This window comes from Carettochelys insculpta, chromosome 17 (assembly GCF_033958435.1).
Source record: "Carettochelys insculpta isolate YL-2023 chromosome 17, ASM3395843v1, whole genome shotgun sequence".
Lineage (NCBI taxonomy): Eukaryota > Metazoa > Chordata > Testudines > Carettochelyidae > Carettochelys > Carettochelys insculpta.
This window is the reverse complement of record NC_134153.1, coordinates 22966787-22994145: the sequence shown is the minus strand read 5'-3', so window position 1 is coordinate 22994145 and position 27359 is coordinate 22966787. Positions and strand designations below refer to the sequence as shown.

The following is a 27359-nucleotide window of genomic DNA, read 5'->3' as shown; positions in this document are numbered from 1 at the left end:
AGACCAGACCTGATAATGTTCAAATTGTTATTGTGACAAGTTCCTTCCAGTGCACTGCCCGAAACTGGGGTATCACTGAGCCCTCTGACCCACCAACCTGGACTTCCTCTCCCACTGCGGGGCGGTGCCAAGCTATAGACCGACTCCTGGTCTCACACTGCCACCAGCATGCACACAGGTAGGAACACGCCTGGCTGCAGTTACATGCAGGCTTCCTAACCAGCCACGGCATGAGTCAACAGTAAAGAGGCTGAAGACTCAGCTATCGGGCATATACTCCCTCTGGAGCATAAGCCCCAAATTGCATCAATTGGCACTGCCCAGTGCAAGCTCATAGATTTCTCTCCCCCACCGCACCAATGTGGAAAGGAACAGCCTTTGCCTCTTGAGCTACGATATCCCAGGAATTGCACTCAAATTCACAGGTTTAGATAAAGGAAAAATAAATGTATTGACTAAAAATATGGATTTTAAATTATTATTAGTGATAGCAAACAGAGCAAAGCAGATTACCTAGTAAACCAACAAAAATGCAAACAAAGCTTAACATACGAGAAAGATCAGGTTTATATGAACAGCCTCTCACCCCGACAGCTGATACAAGCAGCTGCAGATCCTTAAGACACCAGCTACCCTTGCTGTGCACCTTGGAATCTCTGGGTGTTCCACACACAGGCGAGAAACCCCTTTAGCCTGGGTCCAGCACTTCCCCCGGTTCAGTCTTTGCTCCTCAGCAGTTTCCAAGAGTCTTTTTGGGAGGGGAGTGTGAACAACAGCTGTTACTCCTTGCCTTGGTTAGAGCTTTAGCATATGGCGGGATGCCAACCTCACTTTGTGGAGAAACACTGACACCCCAAGATGGAGTCCAGCTTCTTCTCCCCTGATTCCCTTGCCACACAACCAGCCAAAAGATTCTGGGAGAAGACTGTTCCTGCTAGCCTGGAAAGGGGCAGGCTGCATGTCTCCCCCCTCTGTCCCTATAATTACACCCTTGCTAGCAAGGTCTGGCGAGGGGCAAGTTCTCCTAATTCCTTCATTCCACTCCCTTCTTTTGCTAGTAGCAGCTGGGATTTCACTGTGTTCCATGTACTGTAGAACAGCAGCTCCGTATTGAAGAGGGGGAAAGGCACAAGACAGAAGACAATCAGTGCCCTGTAATAGTCTCAAAACGGAAATAGCACTTGAGAGTACAATAAGCCCAACGCAATCTACTGCACCACCCTGGACATGGGAAGGGCCCTCAGCCAGCAGGACCAGTGGAGATGGGACCATCTTGTCACTGGCCACAGATGGGTTTTTTTGCAAGGAGCGTTGGTAAGAGAGCTCAGGCCAGGCATTTGCTGACAGGAGCACTGAGTCCTCTCAAAACATTTTACAAGCGCATATTTTCTGTAGTTGTGACCGGGTGAAATAATTCCACCAGACCCCTTTGGATCACTCCCCAGTGTGCTGATTATGCCATTGATGTCTGCCATCTTGCTCTCCGGAGTTCCCCACTGCTGCGCCCTGCTGGGCCAGATGCTCTGGTCTTCCCCAGACAAAGCACAGAGTTGGGGTTATGTCCCCCTGCAGAGCAATGCAAACACTGAACCATGTCAGGCTTGGAAGGACTCAGTTCTACGGGCTCCGCTCCCAGGAAACCAACCTCCAAATGGGACCAAAAAAAAAATACCAACAAATCCACCTTACCCTGCGTACAAGTTCTAGAAAGAGAAAACTCATCAGGTAAGCCTCAGTGAGAGAGAGGTGACAGTGGTTGCTTCCCCCTAAGTAACTAGTAGTTACACTGGGCCTGATAATAAACAAAAGTATCAGAGGGGTAGCTGTGTCAGTCTGTATCTTCAAAAACAGCAAGAAGTCCTGTGGCACCTTATAGACTAACAGATATTTTGGAGCATAAGCTTTCGTGGGCAAAGACCCGCTTCGTCAGAGGCATAAGAAGGAGTTCCAGAGTAGGATTTAAATATCTGGGCTCATGAAAAAGAGGGAGTCCCAGTCGAGAGGAGGGCCAGAGCTTACAGGGTCAGTTCATTCGCAGAGGATGTCGCCCATTATCAGCAGCTAATGTTGAGGTGTGATCATCAAGGGAGGAGAAACTGCCCAAGAAAGCTTATGCTCCAAAATATCTAATAAGCAAAAGTGTTTTTGTTAAGTACAAAAGGTAGGATTTAAATGGTTGCAAATGAAAATAGTCAGATCAAAGTGAGTTACTAAATTAAAATGAATAGAAAATGCATAGTAGTAGTAGTAAGCCTCTTCCACTCCTACCTTGTGGACTGTAGGCCACTGACCCCTATCGCAGGTGATCTTTTCCAGTTCTGGCTAGGTATAACCCATCTTGTTAGTGTCTGTCTGGGGCTCCCTCTTTTTTTTTTCCTTGTGGGTTCCAACTTACAGTTTGCCTTGTGATGCTGGTGGTTGGTTTTCTAATGGTACGTCCAATCCATCACCATCTTCTTTTCCTGATTTTTCCTTCAGCAGGTAGTTGGTGAGTCGGTTGCTACAGGTCTTAGTTGTTGGTGCTGTATGGCCAGTGGATCTGGAGGATTTTACATAGGCAATTATTGGTAAACATCTGGATTTTTTGACAGTCCTTGTTGTTCTCCAAGTTTCTGCTCCATACAGTAGGAATGATTTGACATTGGAGATGAATAACCTCATCTTAGTCCAAGTTCTGATGTGCTTAACATTCCAGCTGTTTATAAAACTTGCTTTGTGTAAATTCCTACCCTAAACAGCTGTTCTTATCTCAAAGGCTTCAAATCTGAGTTGGATCTTTTACTACGTCCAATCTTTTCCATTCACGATGTGTAGTTTCCTTCTGAATGTGCCCTCACACCTCCCCAACTGCCAACATCACCACATGGGGGAAATCCTCTCTTGTCGGATCTGTTTGTGCCAATGTGTCACGGACACGTATATGGGTCAACTACATGCCATGTGGTTGTAAGAAACAGAAAACAAGGATGCTGTGTCAAGATCCGGTTTTATCACATTACGAAAGAGCTAGAAGCAATTCACTCCAAAGGTATGTGCCCACCTTTCTTTACTTCTTTCCTATGCTGTATGCTTCCAGTTTACACAGGAGAAGCATCAGCTTGTGATTTCTGGAGTTCATCGGTTGCAAACGGCATGTCCCAAGAAGCCATTCCCAGCCACTGGCTGTCAGAAAAAATTATATTAAATAAGGCTCCCTGAATTATTCATGACCCAGGATTTAACATTAATGGGGAAGAAATGGGCAAAGTTTACTGTACTATGGATGATACCGTTATATTCCCAGAGCAACAGGGAGATGTGGGTCATACTGGGAAAAATCAGAGACGTGATGTGAAGCTGAGATCAGTGTGATCAGAGCCTGGCTGATATGAAATGCTGGCAGTGGTTCAGTGCCCAAATATTTTCCTTCCTCAGGAGTTCCTGTCACTTGCTCTTATTAATAAAGAATGGGAAGCTGGCTCTGTGAAAATGAATCACTGGTGTTTGCATTCTTTCCGGTCTTCAAAAGCTCACTGGATCAATGCGCTACTGCTTGGTATTAAAGTAATTATCAGCCTTATGAACTGTGACTAAAATAATTTTTGACAGAAGAGTTTTTATGGGACACAGCTACAGTGTGCAAGGAAAACTGGCCATCTGCGCAGCAGGGACTACAACTTCCACAGTCCTGCCCCCAATGCCCAGACTTACTGTAAAACTTGGGATGATTTCAAAAGGAGGAGATACATCACCAGTTTTTTCAACATCCAGCTCAGAAATATGCAAGGGGTCTAATCAGAGTGGCAAACTTGTTACTCCTCTGTGACAGTGGTTTGGAAACTTATTGACTAAACTTTTTTTCCCTGGAAAATTCCCCTTGCGTCAAAAGCAATGTGTTGTGAAAACGTTATTGATTCTCATGCAAGTTTCGACCAGATGGGTTCTCAGGCCAGAGTGATATTGCAGAGAGGTCTCAGGTGGGTGAAAGCAGGGCTTGCACAGCTCAGATGGTGCTGGATTTCCATGTTAATGTCAACCTTAGTGGAAAGAAGATGTCCAAGGTATGGGAAATGCTCCACGTTTTCCAGCAGTTCTCCGTTGACTTCAGTAGAAGGTACATGAGATTGTCCCATCGGCAAGGGCTGGTGGAGCACCATGGTCTTTTTGATGTTCAGTGTGAGGCCAAGATCCTCATGTGCTTTGGTGAAGGCACTTAAGATGGTCTAAAGGGCTACAGGAGAAAGGGCTACAACCATGTTGTCATCCACGTACTGGAGCTCCATGATCGAGGTCATGGAGATAAGGCTTGGTTTTGTTCACAACATTTTTCTTTCAGTTGCCAGGCAGTGAAGGTCATATCCACTGTTCCGCGGAATGGTCAGAAGCTACACAGGGTTTCTGGAAGAATTTCTTCTGAGAGCGGCAGGAGTTGGTTTGCAAGAATTAGAGCTAAGATTTTGCCTGCCGTAGCCAGGAATAGATGCCACATTAGTTTCCGCAGTCCCTGTTGCCCTTCTTGAAGAGACAGACAATCAGTATATCTCTGAACTCTTGTGGCATCTGCTCCCTATCCCAGATCTTGAGAATCAGGAGGCAGAGTTGTTTGTGGAGCTCTGGTGCATCTTCTTTGCAGACCAGGGCAGGGACTCTATTTAGTAGTCAAGTTCCCTCGTTTCTTCATCACTTTGATGGCAGCTTGGACCTCATTCAAGGTAGGAAGTGTTGCAAGATCATCCTTAGGTAGTCGTGGAGGGATTTGGTCAAGCGATTCTCAGAACACTCTGGAGGGGCAGTCCAGAGCTCCTGACAGTGCTCCCTCCAGTGAGAAGCAACGGTTTTACTGTTTGTAAAGAGCTGGGTACCATCCTTTGATCTCAGGGCATTGATTCCATGGTTTCTTGGTCCATAAGCAGCTTTGGTGGCATTGAAGAAACCTTTTGTATTGTTAATGCCTGTGAGATGCTGGAGTTCTCGCACCTTCTCAGCCACCACCGTTTTTTTCAGAGTCCTTTTTTTACATTGGATTTCTCTGCCTTGGCCTTGGCCTTGGCATGCACTGCTCTCCTCTTTGTCCAACTGATGTCACTTTGCCAGGCCCTAAAGGCTTTCCTTTTTGCCCCAATCAGGCATTCAATTTCCACATCATTCTCTTCAAACCAGTCCTGATGCTTCCTGGACTGGTAGTCAATGGTTTCTCCAAAAGTTCCAGTGATGGCATTTTTCAATTCACACCAGTGTTCTTCCACATCTTTAGGGTGCATTGTTGGCAGCTTCTTCTGGAGTGCTCTCTTGAAGGCACTTTGTCTGATTGTGGGGCCTTGTGCGGGGTTGAGCGTGGCAGGAGGTTCGAGCAGCCCTTTGCATTGGACAGCAGCTCCTGTGTGACTGGCAGGCATCACCCTCTCTCTGCCAGCCAGCAGCTGCCCGGCTTCCTCCTCCTCTTCCCCAGCGCAGCTCCGGCAGGGCAGGCTCGGCCTCCCCTACTCCACCTCTCCTTCCCGTGTGCAGTGCGTGGGCAGCTGCCAGTTTCCTCTTCTGGGGCTCCCTGACACTGCTGGTACCACCTGCAGCTCCAGAGGCTGCTACCACTTAAACAAACGTAACCTAAATTCCGTTTTAACATTCTCCCAGAACTCCTTTGCCCCAGGTCCATCAAACAGGCCCTAGAGCCCACTCTCCTGGGTACCAGGCTTCGCTTTGCGGGAGATCTGAGTGATGACTCGCCACAGAGAGACCAAACCTGAGACAGGCCTGAGACCAAACCCTGGGGCAAGCGATCAGCCTTCGATGGAAACATGCTGGCTGCAAGGCTCTGCCACCTGCTGGTAGGCATGTCCAAGATCTCTTCCCGGTTAGGGAGGGTGGGTCCCACCAGGAGAAGGTGTTTGCTGCTGGGTGATCATAGGACAGTGCATAGGACACATGTTCTCCCATGTGTGCAGAGCATGAGGGCTCACCCATGAAGCCTTTCCTGCACGCCGCAGGACAGCACAAACCAGCCTTTACCTTCAGCTCCGCTGGATCCATCTTGCTGCCCCCAGCTGACGGAGGCTTCCCCAGATTGACTCAACTGGGCTTCAGCGAGGTCCTGATTCCCTGCCCTCTGGAGGGAGCTCTGCAGGTAGGGAGGCAGAGCTGACAAAGCCAGTTTCCAGCAGCAGGAGCAGATGACCCTAGCTCTGACACTAAGCAGACCCTTCTGCCTCCCTGGAGGAGCCTCCCTCTGCTGCCTGCACACAGGTGCCAGAAAGCCGGATCTCTGCTGGCACACGGCCCCTGTTATGGAGCACTCACAAAACCTGGCTTGAGATTTGGAACGCTGAAGTGAGACCTGATCTGATCTGTCAGCAGCCGTACTCAGAGCGTGGCCCTTGCCCAGGGCAGCCAACGGCTGACAACCTCTCGCTGCAAACTCCACTAGCAGCACATGGGGACCACCGCTGCCAGCCCTCCACTCCTCCTGTGGCGGCCTGCGGCTGCTCTCTGATGCGGTTTTGCTTAGGCAGCGTAACCCAGTACCCCCCGACCTTCCTCAGCCCTGGGATCCAGGCAGAGGATACAATCGCTGGTGGTGTTGGGCTTTGCACGAAGCTGACTGGGGATGCTGAGTCCTCCTTGTCAAGCTGCCCTGCAGAGGCTCTGCAGCACGTAAGAATCCAGGCAGGGGGCTGGGTGACTGAGGGGCGGCAGCTCAGGGCATGAGGTTGGGGTGTGTGGAGGGGAGTGTGGGGGGCAGGGTACATTTAGGGAGGGGCAGGGGGACTGAAGGCTCCCCGATTCCTGCAGACTCTGCTTGTTTCTTGCTGTTCCTCTTTCCCCTCCCTGCCCTGTCAGGAGGGACAGGAAGGCAGTCATGCTGTCCCCTGTCCCGCACTCCCTGAAAGCGATAGCAGGGGACACCAAGCCACAAGCGTCACCAAGAGGAATGGGAATGGGACTTCAGCCCCTCCTGCCCTCCCTAAAGGAGCCCCTCCATTACAGTCTGAAGATTAATGGAGCCCCCACACCCAATCATGGACTCCAAGAAGACAGCCTCAGCTGCTTTTCCCTGGATAGATTTTTAGCAAGCAGGACCCTGCCAATGTTCCCATTAATATTTTTTAATTTGTGTGGAATAATTTTATGTGCACCAAGAAATGTGTAGGCGTGCACCACAAGTAGAAACAGACACTGCTGGCTGGGGTGCTGGGACTGGTCTGTTAAACAGTTGGCCGGCATTTGAGTTGCTCCTTGGTGGGCATTCAAGCGCCCAGCTTACAGGGAACACTGGCCCCTTCCAGTTCTAGTATTCCATGATTCTATGATAAAACCACTGGGGCATTTCCCACTTGCCAAATAGCTGAGTGCATCGTCACTGACAGGCATCCCCAGGCTGCAGACAAGGCTAACTGGGTGAGGAGAGGTGAGATTTGCAGTGGGCTGCACCTTTCCAACAGGCTCAGCAGCTCCCATTATGACACTTACCGATCAGATTTTCGAAGGGCCTCAATACCCAAAAGCACTAAAGATTTTTTAAAAAATCTTCAAAAGTGCCTAAGTGACTTAGAAACCCAGTTCCAGTGAGACGCGGGCTCTGAAGTGCCTCTGTACCTATTGAAAATGGAAGTCAGAATCCTGAGACACTTAACAAACACTTATGACAATTTTTCTTCTAGTCCCTTCTTTGGGTGCCTGCGTGGGAGCTGAGAGCTTTCAAAGACACTGGCCAGGCTGCAGGCTCCCTTCCTTCCCGCCTGCTGCAAGAAAGAACATATGAGAGAGGAGACTGGAAGAAGAGTAAACGTAGACATTGCAATCAACATAATTTTTTAAAAAATGAGAAAACGCTTATTGCAAGAAAAACAAGACACCCGAATTACTTTCCTATTGTTACTGCTGTAGGCAAGGAATTGCTGTAGGTGCCCAGGGAAGTCATGCATTTGGGGCTAGAAGGGGAAGAATATGACGTGGGTCAGACTTTGGAAAAGTTTATGGCCCTGTGATGCATGTCACAGTAATTGCCAGTTGCCAAGTAACAAGCCCAAGGATGTGCCATGCCTATCACATCTCACTATTTGTATGCCGAGAGAAGAAACGGCATTGCTGCTAGCAGACGCTCTGCCGCTGATAGACAACCCCGGGGAGAGAGCCTGAACGGAATGGGGGTATTGACGGTCTCCTGTGGTTTCTGGTAATACTCCTATTCCTCTGCGCTAACCGATCTCTTTACAACTGACCGCTAAGCACAATGAGATCCCATCAGCTTCATCACACTGAAGGCACCTTCCAGGGCCCAGCACACTGGGGCAGGCCAGGGAGGAGCCAGCAGGGCTGTGTGGTGAAGGCTCCAGCACTTACTAAAGTTTGTGGCTTGTTTCCATTTCCTGGCCGTTTAGGCTTGTGGGATCTCCATTAATTTACGGTAATCAATCCTCGCAGCTTTGATGTTTCAAGGTTACCTTGGAGGCCCAAACGCATTAGTCCTGATGGTTTAAATTCTCAAGGGATATTTCCTGGAGCCCCCCCAGGGGAGGTGCCAGGGCTTGGGGCTTCAGCCCTGTGGGTTGAAATATATGTACTGGAGCTCCACTCGAGACATCTCTAGCTGAATTTAAACCCTGGTCCGGGCCCAGCTGGTGTCAATGGGAGTTTTGTCACTGACATCAGTGGAAGCAGGGCTTTATCTCCAACAGCCTGGAAAGCCAGATGGGTGAGGGGGTGAACTACCAGATGAAGAGTCAGGAGATGAGGGCTCTGATTCCACCACAGGCACCATATGTCACTGAGGACAAGCCTGTCACGTAGCTGTTTGCCTCTTCTGTGCGTTTCAGCACTTGCAAAAGGGGAGCTGAACTCAAGATCTGAGCAAGGCAGCTCAGCTGTGTATAGCCTGAAATATGCTACCTCCTGCAAGCTTCAATTTCGCTGCCTAGTGCACAGGACGCCTCCGGTGGTAACAGCCCCAGGAGACAAGGAAGCGAGTCTAGCTGACGGCCCAGGGAGAGGCAAGCCTGTCAGGAGGCAGCAGATGGTGGGGGAAGGAGATGTGCAGCCCATATTTTTTCCCCAGAGCGACTCTCCATCATTACAGAACACGAACCATCCCTTGTGGAAAAGGCTCACTGCAACTCAAAGCGGGCAAACGGGTCTGTTGGTACCGAGCCTGGCTGTCGCGAGCTGAGAACACTAGCAAAAGCCATCACCACTTTCTTGAACGGGAAGGGATTATGATTTACACCTCGATGTTCAAGCCCAGTTGGGTGATCGCTCTCGGCCTCACCGATGCTCCTGCCTTTTGAATTCGATGCAGAACCCTTCTTTACTGCTGGTCATCAGCTGCTGGGCTGGGGAACCACAGGGGGGGGGGCCTTTCGTCCCAGAGGTGGCTGTTTTCCCGTGGGCTCTATGTGCAGTTAGCAGGTTAATTCGTTGCTTAGGACAGGCTTCAGGATGTTTCTGTGCCAAAGGGAGTTACACAGATGCACTCGGCCCATTTTTACCCTCTCCTCGGTGTTAATTCCAGCTACATTACCATCGGCTGTGGAGCAGCAAGAGGGCCGACGTAAGCCAAGTGCGTTTTTTAGTGACTCATTGCATTCCTGCGACGGCTGCTTCCTGCAGCCTATCCCTGCCTCTGCGATTGCTTCTGAACCGTACCGAACACACAGGGAAAAGGCTGCTTCATTCACCTCCGGCCAGGGGGGTTCCCTTTGTCTGGGGGTACCTGCACCCAGTGGGCACGGGTGGGAAGAGAGACACCTGTGTGCCCAAAGGAAGAAGAGAGCAGCCTCGCACGGGAGAGAGGGCGCGGCATTTTCTGCTGACCTGCTTTTGTGCCTATGTCCATCTCCACATCAGCCTGCGTTAGTTCAGAAGCCATGCTCAGCAAACGCACTCACACTGCTGTGTACAGCAGCATCTGGAGTGTGCAAACCGAGCGAGCTCTCGCCAGAGAGGAGGTCTCCTTCTCCAGCACACTGGGCCCCTCTGACCTGGCGCTGGCAGCATAAAGGGCCTGAAAATGGGAGTCACTGAGCCCTGCTCACAGCCAGGCCCCTGGGGGGTGGGCTGACAGGAGAGCTCAGCATTTGGATGGCTACCGGGGAGAATGTTCTTTCCAATACCTGAGTCTGTGCAGCCAGGTGGGAATTTCACCCCAGCACAAAGTCTGTATACCAGTGGAGCCCCCAAGGGTGGCTGTAGCTTCTCCATCATTGGAGATATTTAAGAACAGGTTGAGGGCTTGTGCTGGCCTTCACAAGAGTGACTCTTACCCCAAATGTGCATTTTCTTCATCAACTTCTTTAGGTCAAAGGGTCTACAAGGAGGCTGGCATCAAGAAAAAGTGTCAAGGCATGCTCAGGGTTCCTTCCCGTGGCCCTTCCCAGTCTGAATCCACAACTCCTCCTTAGCTAGAAGGATCAAAGGAAGGCAAGCTGTATCTTTGGTTGCACTCCGAGTTCCCTCATTTCAGACAGCAAACACCTGATGGCAGCAATTTGCAGTGAAATCTTGATGGCTAAACTCTCATTGACTTTGCCAGGCCAGGATTTTCCCCCTGACATTTTCACTTCCCTGTAAAGCCCTGTGAGTGCCCGGGACGCCCCAGAAATAAACAATAAGGGACCAGCCCCTCTCCACAAGAGTAAGTGCCTCATTTGTCAGCTGGCGCGAAAGAAAGGAAGTCGGGGTGGGTCTTATTCTGGGCATTTGGAAGTTCTGGTTTATGCTGGACTCTTGTCACTGTTGGTTATCTTTGCTGGACGGTGGTTTTCACGTAAATGCACCAGAGGCTACTGCTGGGCAGTGCATATTTTACAGCTAACTAAGAGAAAAGACGTGAAGCGACTGAATTCAGTGCGTTCCCTCAAAGGGTCAGAAAGCAGGGCCCCTGGGGTAAATTTCCTCTCCAACGAAATGGCTGTCTGACAAAATATTTGGAGGAAAAAGAAAATCCGACTTGACTCTCATGCACAAAGAAAATGCTGAGAAAACCGATTTTAAAATACATCTGTGACCCTGCTCCCAGGGCTCAGGAAATCACTAAATCTGCTACCGTAATTAATTACATGGCCACACATTTCTTCCGGGATTCTCTGTTCAGATGACTTCACACACAGTTACTCCCCAGTTCCCAGGCTGCTGAGCCATCCCTAATTGCCATAAAAAATAAATAACTTTTGCTTCATATCACAGCAGAGCGGAATTTCCTTTTGCTTTTGGAAGCCTCCCTTGCAGACACTCTCCCCCCAGCTGCCTCCTTCCCACGTAAACAAGAGCACTGAAACACACAGAGATACTGGCACATCATGCATGGAGACACACAGACCCTCCAAGCTCATTCTGCTGCACCACCCTATCACACTAGTGAGGAACCCAGCAGAATGAAATGTGCAAACCCCAGACAGGTGCTCCCCAAAGCTATAGTCCAGGACCGGCGGACCACAAAGCACAGAAGGCAAGATGGCACAAACAAACGTGACCCAGGAGACATTGATAGAGATTGACTTTCTGCACCAGTTACTAAGACTGTGAGCCTGTTAGAGCAGGGACCATCTTTTCATTGCAAACCCAGAGAGCACCTACCCCCTCAGGGTCTTGAGTAGGACCCCTGGCTGCTATCACAGAGCCACCACAGAGACTAACAGTAATTGCGTCTGAAACACAGGGGAGCAGGAAGCAGAGGTTTCCTCAAATTATCAGGAAGATGCAAATATAGTTTTCGTCAAAAAGCAGTAAGAGAAAATTGTGTTAAACCTGGAAAATGCAAGAGAGGGCAGCAACCTGCCGCCAGACCTGGAGCAGAAGACATGGGTAAAATCCCTACCATAGCATGAAGACTTCCTGGGCAGACTTGCAGAGAGCACCTGTACAGCTTCTCCTACCGATGGAGCCATGTTGTTTTCTAATGTAACCCCCGCCCTCACAATGGAGTGCTAACATTCTTCCTTTCCCATCACTGCTCCTATGGTAGCAACTGATCTCTGATAAGTGTGGGTTGCAACAGTTGCTGGGCCCTCCTGAGTCATAGAGATTGTCCTGGGTGGCAAAGGCAGCCCAGTGACCTGACTGTCATACCTGGGCCTTTTCTGGATTCATTCATCCTACAACAATCTCCTCTTAAGGAGAGAGCAGGGTGGCCATCAAAGCCTCTGCTCCTAGGTCATGCCAAGTCATGAAGATGTCTGTGCAGTGCCCCGTCCAGAGAGCACCTCTAACTTGAGGCACAGCCTGCTTGCCAAGACATACACAATGCAACCTCCTGGTTCTGCCAGGCTCTAAATCATTGGTGGGGAACCTGCAGCCTGAGGGCCACCTACAGCTCACTGGGATTCTATGTGTGGCCCACGAGACATTTTGTTCTCCGTTGCCCATGTGCCGAGTTGCCAGATTCCCCTGGTCAGTTTTTTCCTCTCAGTATTACTGATCTGACCTGCACCTAAAGCAGGGACAGGTGATGTAAGGTGTGTGCCGACTGCTCACAACATTGACTGCCGCCGCCGTGTGCTCCCTCTGCATCCAACCAAAGCATTGCTATGGGTCAGTCAACACACCCTGCAAATTCTAAGTACACAAGCGCAGTTAGCAAAACTGCCCTATCCTGGGACATCATCTTGGTTACAATAATCTTGTGGCCCACTGAGATGAAGGAGGGCCACTTATGCAGCCCACCCACTAGCCTAGGTTGCCCATCAATGTTCTGAAGCCTGCCTGCTGTCTTAACTCTTCTGAGATCAGCTTCCCACCAAACAAAGTATTTACAAATATGGACAAGAACTGCTGTCAGGGTCACATCCCCAGTCACTGGAGGCGACCATGTGCCTGCAACCTGACCGCTGTGGGCCAGGTGCACCTCAGCACAATTCCACTGACGTCAAGATAGTTTCCCCTAGGATAAATTTACTCACATGAGCAAAAAAGGGTGCAGAATTCCTCCTCTGCCAGCACTAGACCAGCCCCTGGCATGGTAAGCACCTGCTCAGAGCAGCCTGGCTCTGGCAGCACTCCCAGTGCTGGGTGCTCGGGGGAGCTGCACAAGGTTTTCACAAGCTGTTGTGTGGATGGTGGGTCCATCTGAGCAGGGTTAGATGATGGCAGTAAAATGCTGGACTACACTACATCTCTCACAGCTGGTACCTCCCCACACCCCCCCAGGGGGACTGTGCCAAAAGGGAGTGATCTACCCTAACTTTGCAAGAACAGGCCAAAATTTGATATCCTCTTTGGGAAAACTGACACCAAACTTTAACTTCTATTGCATGGCTGGGAGAGAGGGGCCTGGCATTTCCCCAAAACTCCTGTATGTTTGTTCCCACCTCACACCTGGAGATGCTGCCAGGGGCCCCTGAAGAACAGGCTGAGTGGGATGCAGGGTTATTTTCCTCCCCCATGACTACTCCACTACATGCATTTCTTATCTCTGTAGGGCCTGCTTCAAAATGGCCTGGCAGCACCTGGCCTGGACTTGGCTGAGCTGTGGGTCAGTCCCTCTGCCTGTCTTGCCTTCTCCTTTGGGCCAGCTGGGGAGCTAGTCTGCTCTGTCCCCCCTGGAGCTGACTTTCCCATCTGACACTTACCAGGAGCTGATGAGACACCACAGGGTGGGGAGCCTCTTTCTCTCTGGGATGTACAATAAGAGCCAAATGCAGCAGCTGTTGGCTGCGGCGGGAAGGACAGGGTTTCTGCCAGAGGTCCTTTATTGGGCAGTTTCCCCTTGGGGCACCTCCTGACCTAGTTAAGCTTGCTAGAGGGTGGGGGGAGGGGATTAATTTGGACAGGGCTGCCTCCAGGGGAACAGGGGGTGGGGGAGGGGCTGAATTAGGACGGGGGTGCCCCTAGGGGAACGGGGGGCAGGGGAGGGGATAAATTAGGACGGGGTGCCCCTAGGGGAACATGGGGGCAGGGGAGGGGATAAATTAGGACGGGGTGCCCCTAGGGGAACAGGGGGGCGGGGGAGGGGATACATTAGGACGGGGGTGCCCCTAGGGGAACAGGGGGGCAGGGGAGGGGATAAATTAGGACGGGGTGCCCCTAGGGGAACAGGGGGGCGGGGGAGGGGATACATTAGGACGGGGGTGCCCCTAGGGAACAGGGCGGCGGGGGAGGGGATACATTAGGACGGGGGTGCCCCTAGGGAACAGGGTGGCGGGGGAGGGGATACATTAGGACGGGGGTGCCCCTAGGGAACAGGGGGCGGGGGAGGGGATACATTAGGATGGGGGTGCCCCTAGGGAACAGGGGGGCGGGGGAGGGGATACATGAGGATGGGGGTGCCCCTAGGGAACAGGGCGGCGGGGGAGGGGATACATGAGGACGGGGGTGCCCCTAGGGAACAGGGGGGCGGGGGAGGGGATACATGAGGACGGGGGTGCCCCTAGGGAACAGGGCGGCGGGGGAGGGGATACATGAGGACGGGGGTGCCCCTAGGGAACAGGGGGGCGGGGAGGGGATACATTAGGACGGGGGTGCCCCTAGGGAACAGGGCGGCGGGGGAGGGGATATACAAGGACGGGGGTGCCCCTAGGGAACAGGGCGGCGGGGGAGGGGACACATGAGGACGGGGGTGCCCCTAGGGAACAGGGGGGCGGGGGAGGGGATACACGAGGACGGGGGTGCCCCTAGGGAACAGGGGGGCGGGGGAGGGGATACATTAGGACGGGGGTGCCCCTAGGGAACAGGGCGGCGGGGGAGGGGATACACGAGGACGGGGGTGCCCCTAGGGAACAGGGGGGCGGGGGAGGGGATACATGAGGACGGGGGTGCCCCTAGGGAACAGGGCGGCGGGGGAGGGGATACACGAGGACGGGGGTGCCCCTAGGGAACAGGGGGGCGGGGGAGGGGATACATGAGGACGGGGGTGCCCCTAGGGAACAGGGCGGCGGGGGAGGGGATACACGAGGACGGGGGTGCCCCTAGGGAACAGGGGGGCGGGGGAGGGGATACACGAGGACGGGGGTGCCCCTAGGGAACAGGGGGGCGGGGGAGGGGATACACGAGGACGGGGGTGCCCTAGGGGAACAGGGAGTGGGGATAAATTCGGCGGGGGTGCCCGGGAGTACGTGCGCTCTGGCAGGGTGTGTGCAAATAGGGCCCGGGCTGGCTCCGGGCGCTCTGGTGCTGAGCCCCCCGCGGGGAGGCGCTGCAGAGAGGGGCGGCTGGCAGCTGGCTCCGCCGTCTTGCGATGGAGCAGGGGGACCGGCCGGCCGGTGCCTAGAGCGGAGCTCCCGGCCGGGCTTGGAAGGCGGGGACCGGGCAAGTGCCTGACGCTCCCCCAGCGCAGCCCGGGCTCCAGCGGGGCAGGGCGCGAGCCCCGGCATGGAGGCGCCGGGCGCTGGCCGGGCTCCCGGTGGAGGGCGCAGGGACTGAGGGGCTGGGCCGGCTGGGAGCGCACACGCACGGCTGCGGCTGGCCGGGCTGGCAGGTAAGGGAGCGGCACGCGGTGCCCAGCTCCTCGGTGGGCTCCAGGGGCTGCCCCCGCCCCGGGCTGGTCTGCGCCCCGACCCCCCCCCCCCGCGTGACCCCCCCCGTGCCTGGTCTGCGCCCCGACTCCCCCCCAGGCCCGTTCTGCGCCCAGAACCCCCCAGCGGGACGCCCCCCCGTGCCCGTTCTGCTCCCCGACCTCCCCGCGGGATACCCCCCCGTGGAGGGTCTGTGCCCCGACCCCCCCCCTCTCGGGACCCCTCCCCGTGCCGGGTCTGCGCCCCGAATCCCGCCCGCGGGACCCCCAGCCTCCCCAGACCCCGTGCTTGGGTCTGCACCTCCCTGCGGGCTGGATTCCGCCTCAGCCCCGAGGTCTGCGCCTTCCCTTCTCCCGATGGGCCCCCCTGGGGCCTGGGTCTGCACCTCCCCCCTGCCCAGGCCGCCGCCTCCCTCTCAACCATCCCTCCGGCCCGGCTCTGCACCGCCTGTCCTCCAGGAGGGACCGGGGGCTCCCCCGACTACTTCTCCCCGGCTGTACCTCCCCTTCCCCGAGCGGGACCCCCTGTTGCCATTGTTCCTGCCTCCCCCAGCCCTGTGCCCAGGTTTGTGCTTCCAGGGGACCCCCTCCCCAAGTGCCTGCCCAGGTCTGCGCCTCCTGCCCTTCGGGGGGACCAGGCCCCCTCCCGTCCCCCGGCTGCGGGTGGGACCGCCCCTCCCCCCATGCCCACCCGTGCCCCAGGCTCAGGTAGGCTTTAGTGGCAGGCTGTTTTCCCCTCCTCTCTTGCCCAGGGCTCTCTGGCTCCCCTGGCCTGTGGCATTTGAGCCACTTGCACACGGTCCATGCAGAGCCACAGGCTGGCGGGAGGGGGGTCCCATTGGCCGCCTGGGGCCCGGCTGTTTCCCACCTGGAGCAGGGGCGGAGCAGCCTCAGGCGGTGGCTCTGCCCTGGGGGATCTTGCAGTTGACGCTGGGGTCCCAAGGCAGGTGTAGCGCTTCAAAGCTGCACTGAGGTGGCCACAGCCACCTCCCAGGGAGGGGGGAGGCCTCCGGGGGCAGGGAGGGGCGTCCCCAGCCCTGAGACTTCCCCGAGAACCTTGAGCTGCTCCTCCCCAGCTAATGCAGCAGACGGAGCACTTCTGGCCTGACTTTGGGGCACTCGGCTGAGCCCTGGCTCCAGCTCCTAGGAGACTGCTTACTCCCCCAGGGACCACAGCGCCTCCCGGGCCAGATGCCAACACCCACTCAAGCTAAACCCACTAGAAGCAATGGGGATCTTTTGCTTCACTCGAGGGCAGCAGGCCTCCAAGGGACAAAGAGGGTGCCCAGCAAGGCAAAGGTTACAGGAGGAACCCTGCCTCTTCTCTCCCTTCCCAGGGAGTTCCCATTAAAGGCGAACTGCAGCTGCCCGGGCCACACTCCCAGGCTTGTTGGGCATCCTCTGAGACACAGAAGTCAGTCAGGGGAGCCGTCAGAAGACTCTGCAAAGGCCCTTTGCATGTACTGAGACGACAGCTGAGAATTCCATGAGTGATGCTGGGCCCCAAGTGCCTTTCCCCAAAGCAGCACCTGCAGCCGTGCTCCCTTGGCTTCAGACGCTACACTTAGCTCTCGTGGCCATGCGTGAATGCACTCAGCACTTTCCCCCTCCCCTCCGCAAGGGAGGCTTTGCAGGTGACTTTCACACCTGGTGCATCACAGTTCACTCACCATGTACACATCCGTGGGATTTGTCTGTAGCCATTTGCCAAAAACGTCTTCCCAGAATTTGCAGGTGTGAGGGTGGGTGTAAGCCTTAAAACTGAGCTACTGGATGAGCTAGAGTAGCAGCTTCTGGTGGGGACATTCACTTCTCAGCTCAGTGGGCATGGGACGTATCCATTCATGTGCTGGGCAGAGCTTTGAAAGCTGGTAATCGAAAGCACTCCCTGCATGTGCTTGGGGCTGAGGTTCAAGTTTTAAGCTTTCCAGCAACTGTTCAATATATATTTCATTCCTCCCAATTTTTTTCAGACAAAAGAGGTTTGCGGCATTTTAGAGTAAACACTCATAACTGCTGTTTGAAAACCTTGGGGGAAAAGAGGGTTGTCAAAGAAGTAGTGGGGAGAGCCCCCGGTCCCTCCTGGAGGACAGGCGGTGCAGAGCCGGGCCGGAGGGATGGTTGAGAGGGAGGCGGCGGCCTGGGCAGGGGGGAGGTGCAGACCCAGGCCCCAGGGGCGTCCCATCCGGAGAAGGGAAGGCGCAGACCTTGGGGCTGAGGCAGACTCCAGCCCGCAGGGAGGTGCAGACCCAAGCATGGGGTCTGGGCATGCTGGGGGTCCTGCATGGTGAGGTCGAGGCGCATAGTGGATGGACACATTTCAGATTACATATCTACTGCCTTGGACACATGTTTTGGAAAGTGAATGATTTCATGCCACTGCTTTTCGTTCAAAAGCACAGAGTATTTTTAGGATCTGTTTATATTGTGTGTGTAATTCTGATGAGTGTTTCCTTAAAACACTTGCAATACAGTACATAAATATAACAAGAAGAGACCCCCATTATCCCAATGCCTTTTTTTTTCAGTTATGATACAGAGTTTTGAAGGAATACTTTAAGCTCATGGGGAAATTTTGCAAATTTACACATAGTTCCAGACGGTCTCATTCGTATTCACTATCCATTATGCTGTAAAAAAGCCCTTCCAAAAGCTATGAGGAAACAAACGCTTATTTCACCTTGTGTCTGAAGATCTCACTACAAAGCGTTATTACGTTTGAAAGGAATGTGAAGCTGGAGCATAGCATTCAAATGCTTTTGACACCCTCCCTGACTACAGATGCAAACCTCTAAGCCTGCGTACCTGGCCTGTTCCCTGAAGAGTCTGAGCCAAACCCCACTGAAGTCAATTGAAGTTCCCATTGTTTTCAGTGAGCTCTGGCCTCCCTGCTGTTGCTTCATGAGGTGTATGCTGACGCTCAGGCGTGACATCAGGATAGGCCTCTTCCTCACGGATGAAATGTAGCTTGAATTCACAGGCCTCCTTCTGGAAGGAACCTGGATTAGTCATCCCTTCACCACTGATGGACTGTGAGGAAGTGGTCTGTGGAGAAGATTAGGGGGGTCATGGAAATTCCAGTTCCTCCCTTAAAAGTAGCATTCCCTCATTATGAAAAGTTGATTTTGAGAGGACTTGAAAGGGAGAAGAGTGATGCATTTAAGCTGAGAGGGTTATCACAGCTAATAGCTTCCTCCAGACATAGTGAAATGGGAGAGTTTGTTTTATGCATTGATGTGCATGTTCCTTTAAGGAGCTGTAGCTCAAAGAGGCCGTGAAATTAAAGAATGCCTCCCCCAGGCTGGTTAGCACAAATCTGGCATTGGACTCTCCCCAAGACCCTCCATTTCTAACCTGTCTGTGGGTTTTCTGCCGATGACTGGGTGTGACCTGTGAAAGGGGAACATCCAAAGTCCCTCTCAGCTCTTTTTTTTTTGTGCGTGTGTGCCTCTGTCTCTCAGTTGACCAGCACTTCATGACCCATCCGAGACCAAAAGGATCCTTCTGTAGCAAAAGTTGCAAGCTCTCTGCTCAACTCCAGGCTACCTGGCATTGTGTCCCTACAGCAATCTGATGAGGATGCTCTATGCCGATGAGAGAGCTCTTCTGTTAGTGTCATAAAACCACCTCCACCAATGGCAGGAACTCTCCTGCCAACATAGCACTCTGCTTACGTGTGCTTATGTCAGTCTACCATGCCGCTCAGAGGAGTGGCTTCTTCACACCCCGGCATGACATAAGTTATGCTGACCTAAGTTGAAGTGTGGACCAGTGGTTCTCAAACAGGAGTACGCAGTGTTCTTTCTGGGGTACACCAATTCATCTAGCTGTCTGCCTGGTTTTACAACAGACTACACGAAAAGCACTAGCAGAGTAAGTACAAATGAAAATTTCCTACAATGTCTTGTTTGTACTTCTCTATATCCTAGACAGTGCTTATATTCCAATTGACGCACTTGATGCAAAAGGTGAGAAAGGCAGCAATGTTTTGGTGACAATGTGCAGTGACACGCTTTTGGATTTTTAGGTCTGATTTTTTGTAAGTGAGTAGCTGAAGGGAAATGAAACGCCAGGGTGCACAAGCCAGCTCAGACTCCTGAAAGGCGTCCAGTAGCCTGGAAAGATTGAGAACAACTGGATTAGGCACAGCCTCAGAAGTGAGGAATAAAAGTGATCCCTCCTTTCCCTGACTGACAACACATTCTCACTGGATTTCAGAGAGCAGTGGATGCTTTGTCCAGCCTGTCCCGGCTTTTGCATTTTTGCCCAGTGACCTGTGAACCCATTAGAAACCAACAAACATCCAGTTCTCCGGGTTATAAAAAGCACATGCCCTGGGGATGCAGTTGTGTAATGTGGTGGTGAGCAAAGCTCAGCAATGGAGTGGAAGATGTCAAAGGAAGAGCTTGCATTTTAACTCCAATTGCAAACTCTTTGCTCCTTCCCCATGCTCAGAGGATTAATAATTAATGGATATCACTTGATCTCACTCCATCCCTTTCACAGTGCGAAATCGCAGGTTGGCAGCTCTTGTGGCAACCTCAAAGCCTCGGCAGCTCCACTTTGAAGCCAGTGAGCTTTGGAATATTATACTGAGATTTTTTTTTTGGAAAAAAAGTTCAGAGCAGGAAAAACCTCAGCAGCGATATCCCTTGAGTTGAACCTCTCCTGCAGTCACCGTGAAGTGCTGTAAAGGAATTTCTGCCTGATCAGCGCTCTAACCATTGTGCCGCACAGCAGGGTTCCCTATTGTCACTGTCGCTGCTGTCTTTCACGGGGCATATGGCGTCAGCCTCTGTGTGTGATGGGTTGTGTTTCTGCAACTTTTATATTGGAGAAATTCAGCATTTGATTGCTCCTCTGTCTCACAAAGGGAATTTTCAAACATCAGCTTGATCAAAGCCATCAAGGGAAAACCCTGAGATAATGTCTGTCCAGGGGGAAATTTCAATTTCTGAAACCGAGCACTACACAAGGCTGGATTAAAACACGCTGAGACCCTAAGATCTGCCAAGTTGACGAGGCTCCATAACATTACCATAAAAATGTGTATTATTCTAACAGGAAGAACAATGAAAATAAGCCTAATAAAGTTTTATATTTGCATATATACTGGTGAACAGGAGAGGGTGCAACTAAAAGTAATTTCTTTGTATTTCAAGATGCCTCATAACCCGAGGCCCTAAACTGTTGTTTAGTTTGTGTAATTCCAGCTCTGCTCAGGCAGTCTAATGTCTCTTGACCAAGAAGTCACCACTCCAGCTCTGTCCCCACCCAGCCCACTGAAGGACCCCTTTGAGACAGCCTGGTGTGCATCTTAAATGAGAACTGGACAGAATTCTAGTGTTAGCTTTTGTGGTCAAAGTCTATTTGTCCTAGGGGGTTTTGTGGGTGTGTAAATCACCCACAGGTAGATTGGAACCTGGGCCCTCTGGAGCTTAGTGAAAGTGCCTCTACAACTGGAGGTAAAGGCCAGCTACCTCTCAGCTTAGACTGTAGAGGACACTTATTTTTCTCTGTGAAATGATCTAGGTATCAGTACATGGTACAGTTAACCACACTTAGGTGTGTGGGTTACAGGTGCAGATTCTGAACCCCCAGAATCTTTTCAAGTGTGTCCAGAGGTGTTTGTACCAGCAAAGGGCAGGTGCCCAGGTTTAAGAGCTCACAGGCAGAAGTCAGCTGCCATCCCTCTAAAAGTGTGTCTAGATGGCATTAATTGCTGCACTTTCATAACTTCTGGTGTTAGTGGCAAATTTTCACTGAAATAAGCACATTCCCGTGAAACATTCTGATTGTGATTAAACTTTATTTTCTGATGGGCGATGACATTTTTTCAATCCGATCTAATAAGAAGGTAAAGAAGTCTTAAGGCCATCAGGCTGTCTGACTGGAGAATCAAGGACATGGTGATGTTGCAAGAGCTGACAGTGTAAACTTCAATCTACCAAGTGCAAGAGGGTTTTTATCATCAGATCATTTAAAATTGTTTTCTTTTGGGTGGGTGGGGACTACACCCTACATAACTTCAATGGTTAATGATCACTTTGAGCAGGGGAACCTCTCCATCCTTTCAGCCACGGTAAAATGCTTTATGTCTCAGTAACCCTCAACAAACCCGGAGGCTCACGCCCACATTTCCAAGGTAAAAGAGAAACATCATAAAAACCCTTCGGGTTGTAAGTCCTTTGCAGCTCATCTTAACAAAAATGTGCTGTTCAGCTAAGTTGTGAACTAGATGCATCCTGGGTAGCAATGGATTAATTGTCCCTATGTTTTTTAAGATCACTGTATAAAGACACTGTACTTCTTTGCCTCAGCTGCACTGTGTATTACCTACAGGCTGAACCACCCGCAGCTGCACTGATCATGGTCAACAAGACCTTAAACTACTGGGATCCTGATTTTGACGATGAAGTCATCAACATTAATGTTGGGGGTCTGCGACGAAGGCTCAGCTCCAATGCTCTCTCGAAATTCCCCAACACCCGGCTGGGGCGTTTGCTGACCTGTGACTCAGAGGAGTCCATCCTGCAGCTCTGTGATGACTATGATGTAAGCGCCAGGGAGTTCTACTTTGATAGAAACCCTGGTTTCTTTCTATACGTGCTGCACTTCTACCAGACCGGGAAGCTGCATGTCATGGAGGAGCTGTGTGTCTTCTCCTTCTGCCAGGAAATAGAGTACTGGGGCATCAATGAGTTCTTCCTGGACTCCTGCTGCAGCTACCGCTACCATGAGCGTAAGCTGGAGAGCCGTCACTACAACTGGGATGAGGAGAGCGAGGTCAGCAGCGTGGACACATCCCCTGATGAGATCTTGGACTTCAACCATGACCTGCTCCGGTACAGCACCCTGCGCTGCGGCAACTTGCGCAAGCGCCTCTGGCTCACCATGGAAAACCCAGGCTACTCCATCCCCAGCAAGCTCTTCAGCTTTGTGTCCATCAGCGTGGTGCTTGTTTCCATAGCCACCATGTGCATACACAGCATGCCTGAGTACCAGGTACTTGATGAGAATGACAACACGCTGGATGACCCCGTCCTGCACAAACTGGAGTACTTCTGCATCGCCTGGTTCACCTTCGAAGTGTCCTCCCGCCTGCTGCTTGCGCCCAGCCTGAGGAAGTTCTTCAAGCACCCACTGAACCTGATTGACCTGGTCTCAGTGCTGCCTTTTTACTTCACCCTCCTCGTGGAGGTGACTCTGGGCAGTGACTCTGAGCTGGGGAACCTGGGCAAGGTGGTGCAGGTGTTCCGGCTCATGAGGATATTCCGGGTGCTGAAGCTGGCTCGGCATTCCACTGGACTGAGGTCACTAGGGGCCACCTTGAAGGTAAATACTGCTCTATGTCCTTATCTATCACTGTGGTGTTTAGGTGTGAAATGTTTGTGATTGCAGTAAGACGTAGCTGGCAGAGGTATCTACCGTACATCCACTGGGGTCCCCAAATTATGGAATGTCACAAACCTTGTGGTATACTAAAATAATCTGGTATACTAGGCACTGTTTGCTGTCTTCAGTTGTTACAGCCATTTGTACATCTACACCCCCATGCCTCCCAAAGATGCACAGGTATCCACACTTGGATTTGTAGACATGCTTCACATAAAGCTAATGGCCTCGTGGTACTCCACCATGCCAGTCTCTGCGCATAGAGTACCCAGGTGGTCAGAAAGCACAGACGTAATAGCCCCAGTGGCGTGAACAGGTCCTTGGATTCAGCTGTCCTCTATGTTCTATGGGCTTCAGAGGGACCAAGCTAGCCAGAACCCCCCTCTTGATCTAATAATACTGCCTGCATCATGGGGAACAGGATGCACAGCTGAGCTCCAAACCCAGCTTCTTCAGCTTGGTTCCACTTCTGTCTCCAGCATGGCTGAGGGGAGGAGCGTGTTGCCAGCTCCCTCAAGCATTGGTGTCCTTCCCTCTAGGGCGGTCAGAAGATGCTGGGCCAGCTCAGCTCTGTCACTCGCAATGCTCGAGTGGCTCAGGTGGGCATCGCTCGGAGTGGCAAACAGCGCCGAGAGAAGGTCGCCAGACAGGAGGAGATGCAGGATCACAGGGCCTGGGACACAATATTCAGGCCAGAGCCAGGCACAAAATGTAGCTCTTTGACAAAGAGCCGGACTGAAGTCTCGGTACTCGCCCTCTACACGGTCTGTAGTGTCTCAGGCTGGCACACAGGGGTGCCTGTGCAATGCTGAGGGCTGAGCAGTCCTGAGGGGCTGAGACACTGGCTGGCAGGATCTCTGTGAGGGGAGCTGGATTCAGGCTCTGCAGAAGAGATGGCCATTGCGCGAGTGTGACCGGAAGAGGAGGAATCTGCACACCAGGGGCCCTCTGCAGCAGGTATGCAGCCCTTTACTGTTCAGTGAACGGCGGGAGGCTGGGGGAGAGTTGGCAGCGTCATTACAAGCCCTGCCTCAGGTGGCCATGCAAGGACAAACAGCCTTGTGAGGCAGAAATCTTTAACCCTACCCACTCGCCTCTGGCCAGGGGCACCGTGGGGGGGGGGGTGTGGGGGGGTCATATGCCCCCAAATGCTGGTGGGGGAGGGGCCGGCCGGCAGCCAGTGGGGGTACTTCCAGGGGGGTCTGGCACCCACAGCAAGGGTCTGGCACCTCCCTTCAGCCCCCCCAACCCACATGCACTGGCAGCATCCATGTGGTCCCAGCTCAAAGTGCTCCTCTGGCCATGTCGCTGGTGGGTGGGGGTGGGACTGCCCCCACATGGCCAGAGGAGCAGAGTGAGCTGGAGTCGTGGTGCCCCACTTCCCCCTTCCCTGCTGGTGCATCTGGGGAGTGGAGCCCTGCTGCTGGTGCCAGACCCATGGCCCCACTTGCAGGAAGAGGTGGAGGCAGAGCAAGGGCAGGGAGAGGCGGGGCCTTGGATGGAGGAGGGGTCAGGTGGCCAGTGACACCCCACCCTCCCAGGTCTCTCCCTCACCAGTTGCCTTTGCCTCTGGCCATACCAGTCCCCCCCGCCCCCGCCGCCATTCTCCACTCACAGCCACGTGACTAGCAGCTACTGAGCCCATCCCAGGCAGTTCAGTCCTGCAGCAATTCCTCCAGGTCAGCTCCCCTCTTGCGCGGAGCTGCCAAGCATTCCAGCAATGCAAACAGTTAATCATCAGAACAGCAGCTGTGCGGAGTCGCAACACTGGAGACTCCTGTTGTAACAAATAAATTCCACACCAGCCCAGCGGCCAAAACCTTTCCTTTGAATCCCATGTGCCGGACAGAGGCACTAACTGCCAGGCAGCTTTTTCCCTCCCTGTAGTTGTGCTTCATTGTCTTTCTAGTTAATGTTCTGCAAAAAAGCCCGAGTCCCCTTCTGCCAGCAGAGTGAGGTTCATGTAAAGTACCATGTCCCCAAAGAGCTGGGGGGATAACTACACGCCCTCCTCCCCCTACCGTCGGACACTAAATACAAATTTAGAAAACTCATGGAGACAGCAATTAATCTCAACCTCTATTTTCCCCAGTCCTTGGCAGCTATGTCCGACAAAATTCATGTTGCAAAAATTCAGAGGCCTTGCTACCCAAGTGTCAGGCTTATGCATGTTTGCTTCCACTCCCACACACTGCTGATCCTCCAATATCCTCATCCGTGTGAATAGCTCACCAGTGCAAACTTACCAGGCTTCCCCGTTGTTTTCTCTCATTCCCTCTTGAGGGGCCCATCTGCAAAGAGTTGTTCTCACAGGTTTGGTGTCCATTGTTAGTCATGCAAAATGACCATCCCATGCACCCATGTTAACTTGTCAGCACCAGGCCCTGGCTAGCCACGGAGACAGAACACTTGGGGTGGTATTAGAATTCCAATCTGATCTAAAATGTCATAGTATGTTTGTACAGCGCCTGGCACAACATGGCGATGGTTCATGAGTGAGACTCATAGATGTTCCTGCAATATAAATAATAAATCTTGGCATTTGTAGAGATCGGCAGGGTATCACTTTGGCTTTTAACTCCTTCCATTTCTTATTTTTCAGTATAGTGGCCACTCCTGTACGACAGGGATCTCAAGAGTGGTCTGGGGTCAGGATACCTGCACTGATAGTGGTGGAATGTCTGCCAGACCTGAGAAACTGGGAAGATTGATTTTCAAACATGCACAGGACAAAAATAATGCAAGGAACCTGTATTATGATCCTCATCTGTGTATGGTCAAGAGGCCCTGACCCAGACCAGCATCCTTGAAAAATAGTGTGATTTAAAATCTCAAACATGTTATAAAGGCCTGAAACATACCGGATGTTTTAAGATCCGTGTTTTCAAGTGGTTTTTAAGAGTTGCTGCTGTCAAAGTAATAGCTGTTCTTGTGACTTATGTAGATTTAAAAAATATCTTTCTTTCTGAAAACCTGTGTCAAAACTGAGCATTTAGCAGAGGAATCTGGCAAAAGATTATAGAACCATAGAATCCTATGGTTAAGGGACCTCAGGAGGCCATTGAGTCCAGCCCCCGCCTGAAGCAGGATCAACCCCCGCAACTAAATCATGCCAGGCAGGACTTTGTCAAGCTGGGACTTAAAAACCTCTAGGGATAGAGATTCCAACACCTCTCTACGTAACACATTCCAGTGCTTCACCACCCTCCTGGTGAAAGAGTTTTTTTCTAATATCAAACCTACACCTCTCCCTCTGTAACTTCAGACCATTGCTCCTTGTTCTGCTATCTGTCATCACTGAGAACAGCCTCTCTCCGTCCTCTTTAGAGCCCACCTTCAGGAAGTGGAAGGCAGCTATCAAATCACCCCTCACTGAATGGCTAGAAACATCGTGTAAAATTGTTCCTTTCTTGGTTGCAGCCTTCCAATAAAGCTACACCTGTGGGAAAAGCTCCCTGAACTATTTCAGCATCGCAGCTAAGCAGGAATGACAGAGCAGGGACTTAGGCTCATTGTATGTTGTTACACAGAGGGTGAAACCTGAGGAATTAAGATTTTCATGGACCTTTACTCAGCCTGAGTCACTGATTGACTGACTGATGCTGAGCAAACTCTCTCTTGATCTACCTGCAATCCTATTAAGGGCAGCTGTAATGTGGGAGAGACTGAAACCTCACTGAAAACACCAAACTGCTGCATCAGATTTAAGTGTCTGTTTGCGGGTCCTGCAATTGAAGTATTGATACCACTGATTTCCTCTGTGCTACGAGAGCAGATCCATCAGTGGGATTTCATTCTGCTGGTGCTAAGAGGGAAGTAGGGTGTTGGTATCTTTGGCAAGGGGACAGATTAACATTAGTGCCACAGTGATTTCTGCTGTTGTGCTTATTGTAAGGAAACCGTGGACGTTCATCAAACCATCCATGGCCTAATCCAAAGCCCATTAAAGCAATTAGCCTAAATCACGTCCTGTGGTTTTTGGACCCAGATCTTAGTTCCGACTAAGCCTTCCCCACCCTGGGGACAACAGCCCCTGTGAAAGAGGATCAGACAGACCCAGCCACGTCTCACCCCTCCACCACTGTCTGCTCCTGGGTATTGTACTTTATTCTGTCCCTCCAGCAGTGTTCCCTGTAAGGTGAGCACTTGGGCAGTTGCCCCAAAGAGATTCAGGTGCCACCCAGATGGTTAGCAGAGCGCCCATAGACAGCAGGATGTGTTTCTATGGTGGTGCACATCCATGTGTGCCTTGGTGCATGTAACAAAATTTATTCTGCCCATGGATGGAAAAATTAGAGGGAACACTGCCCTCCAACCTGTGCATTGACACTTTCTGAACACGTGGCCCTGGCACTCCATGCTGCTACGTGGCTGCCCGTGTGAAACTGACATGCAGAACAGTGGTTCCCAATCTTTCAATTAACACGGCACACTTCAGTGAGACAAACAATTCGACAGCACACTCACTTTTTTCAGCTGACTCCATTGCTCACAAACATCACATTTGCTTATGTTTACTATGGTTACAGTCTTACTAGAGAGGTTTGCA

General features: G+C 52.1%; 1 protein-coding gene across 3 annotated transcripts in view; it reads left to right on the top strand.

Annotated features, from left to right (window-relative positions):
- The first annotated feature begins 15161 nt into the window (after positions 1-15161).
- Positions 15162-27359, top strand: part of KCNS1 (potassium voltage-gated channel modifier subfamily S member 1) — a 29406-nt gene continuing 17208 nt past the window's right edge. For 2 of the 3 annotated variants that reach the window (XM_075011644.1, XM_075011643.1), the window contains exons 1-2: positions 15162-15379; positions 21758-22750. In XM_075011644.1, the coding sequence (XP_074867745.1) occupies positions 21785-22750 (966 nt within the window). In that variant the 5' untranslated portion in view covers positions 15162-15379; positions 21758-21784. Of the gene's footprint in view, positions 15380-21757; positions 22751-25412; positions 25666-27359 lie in introns of those variants that run through there. The other variant, XM_075011645.1, reaches the window with a different exon arrangement.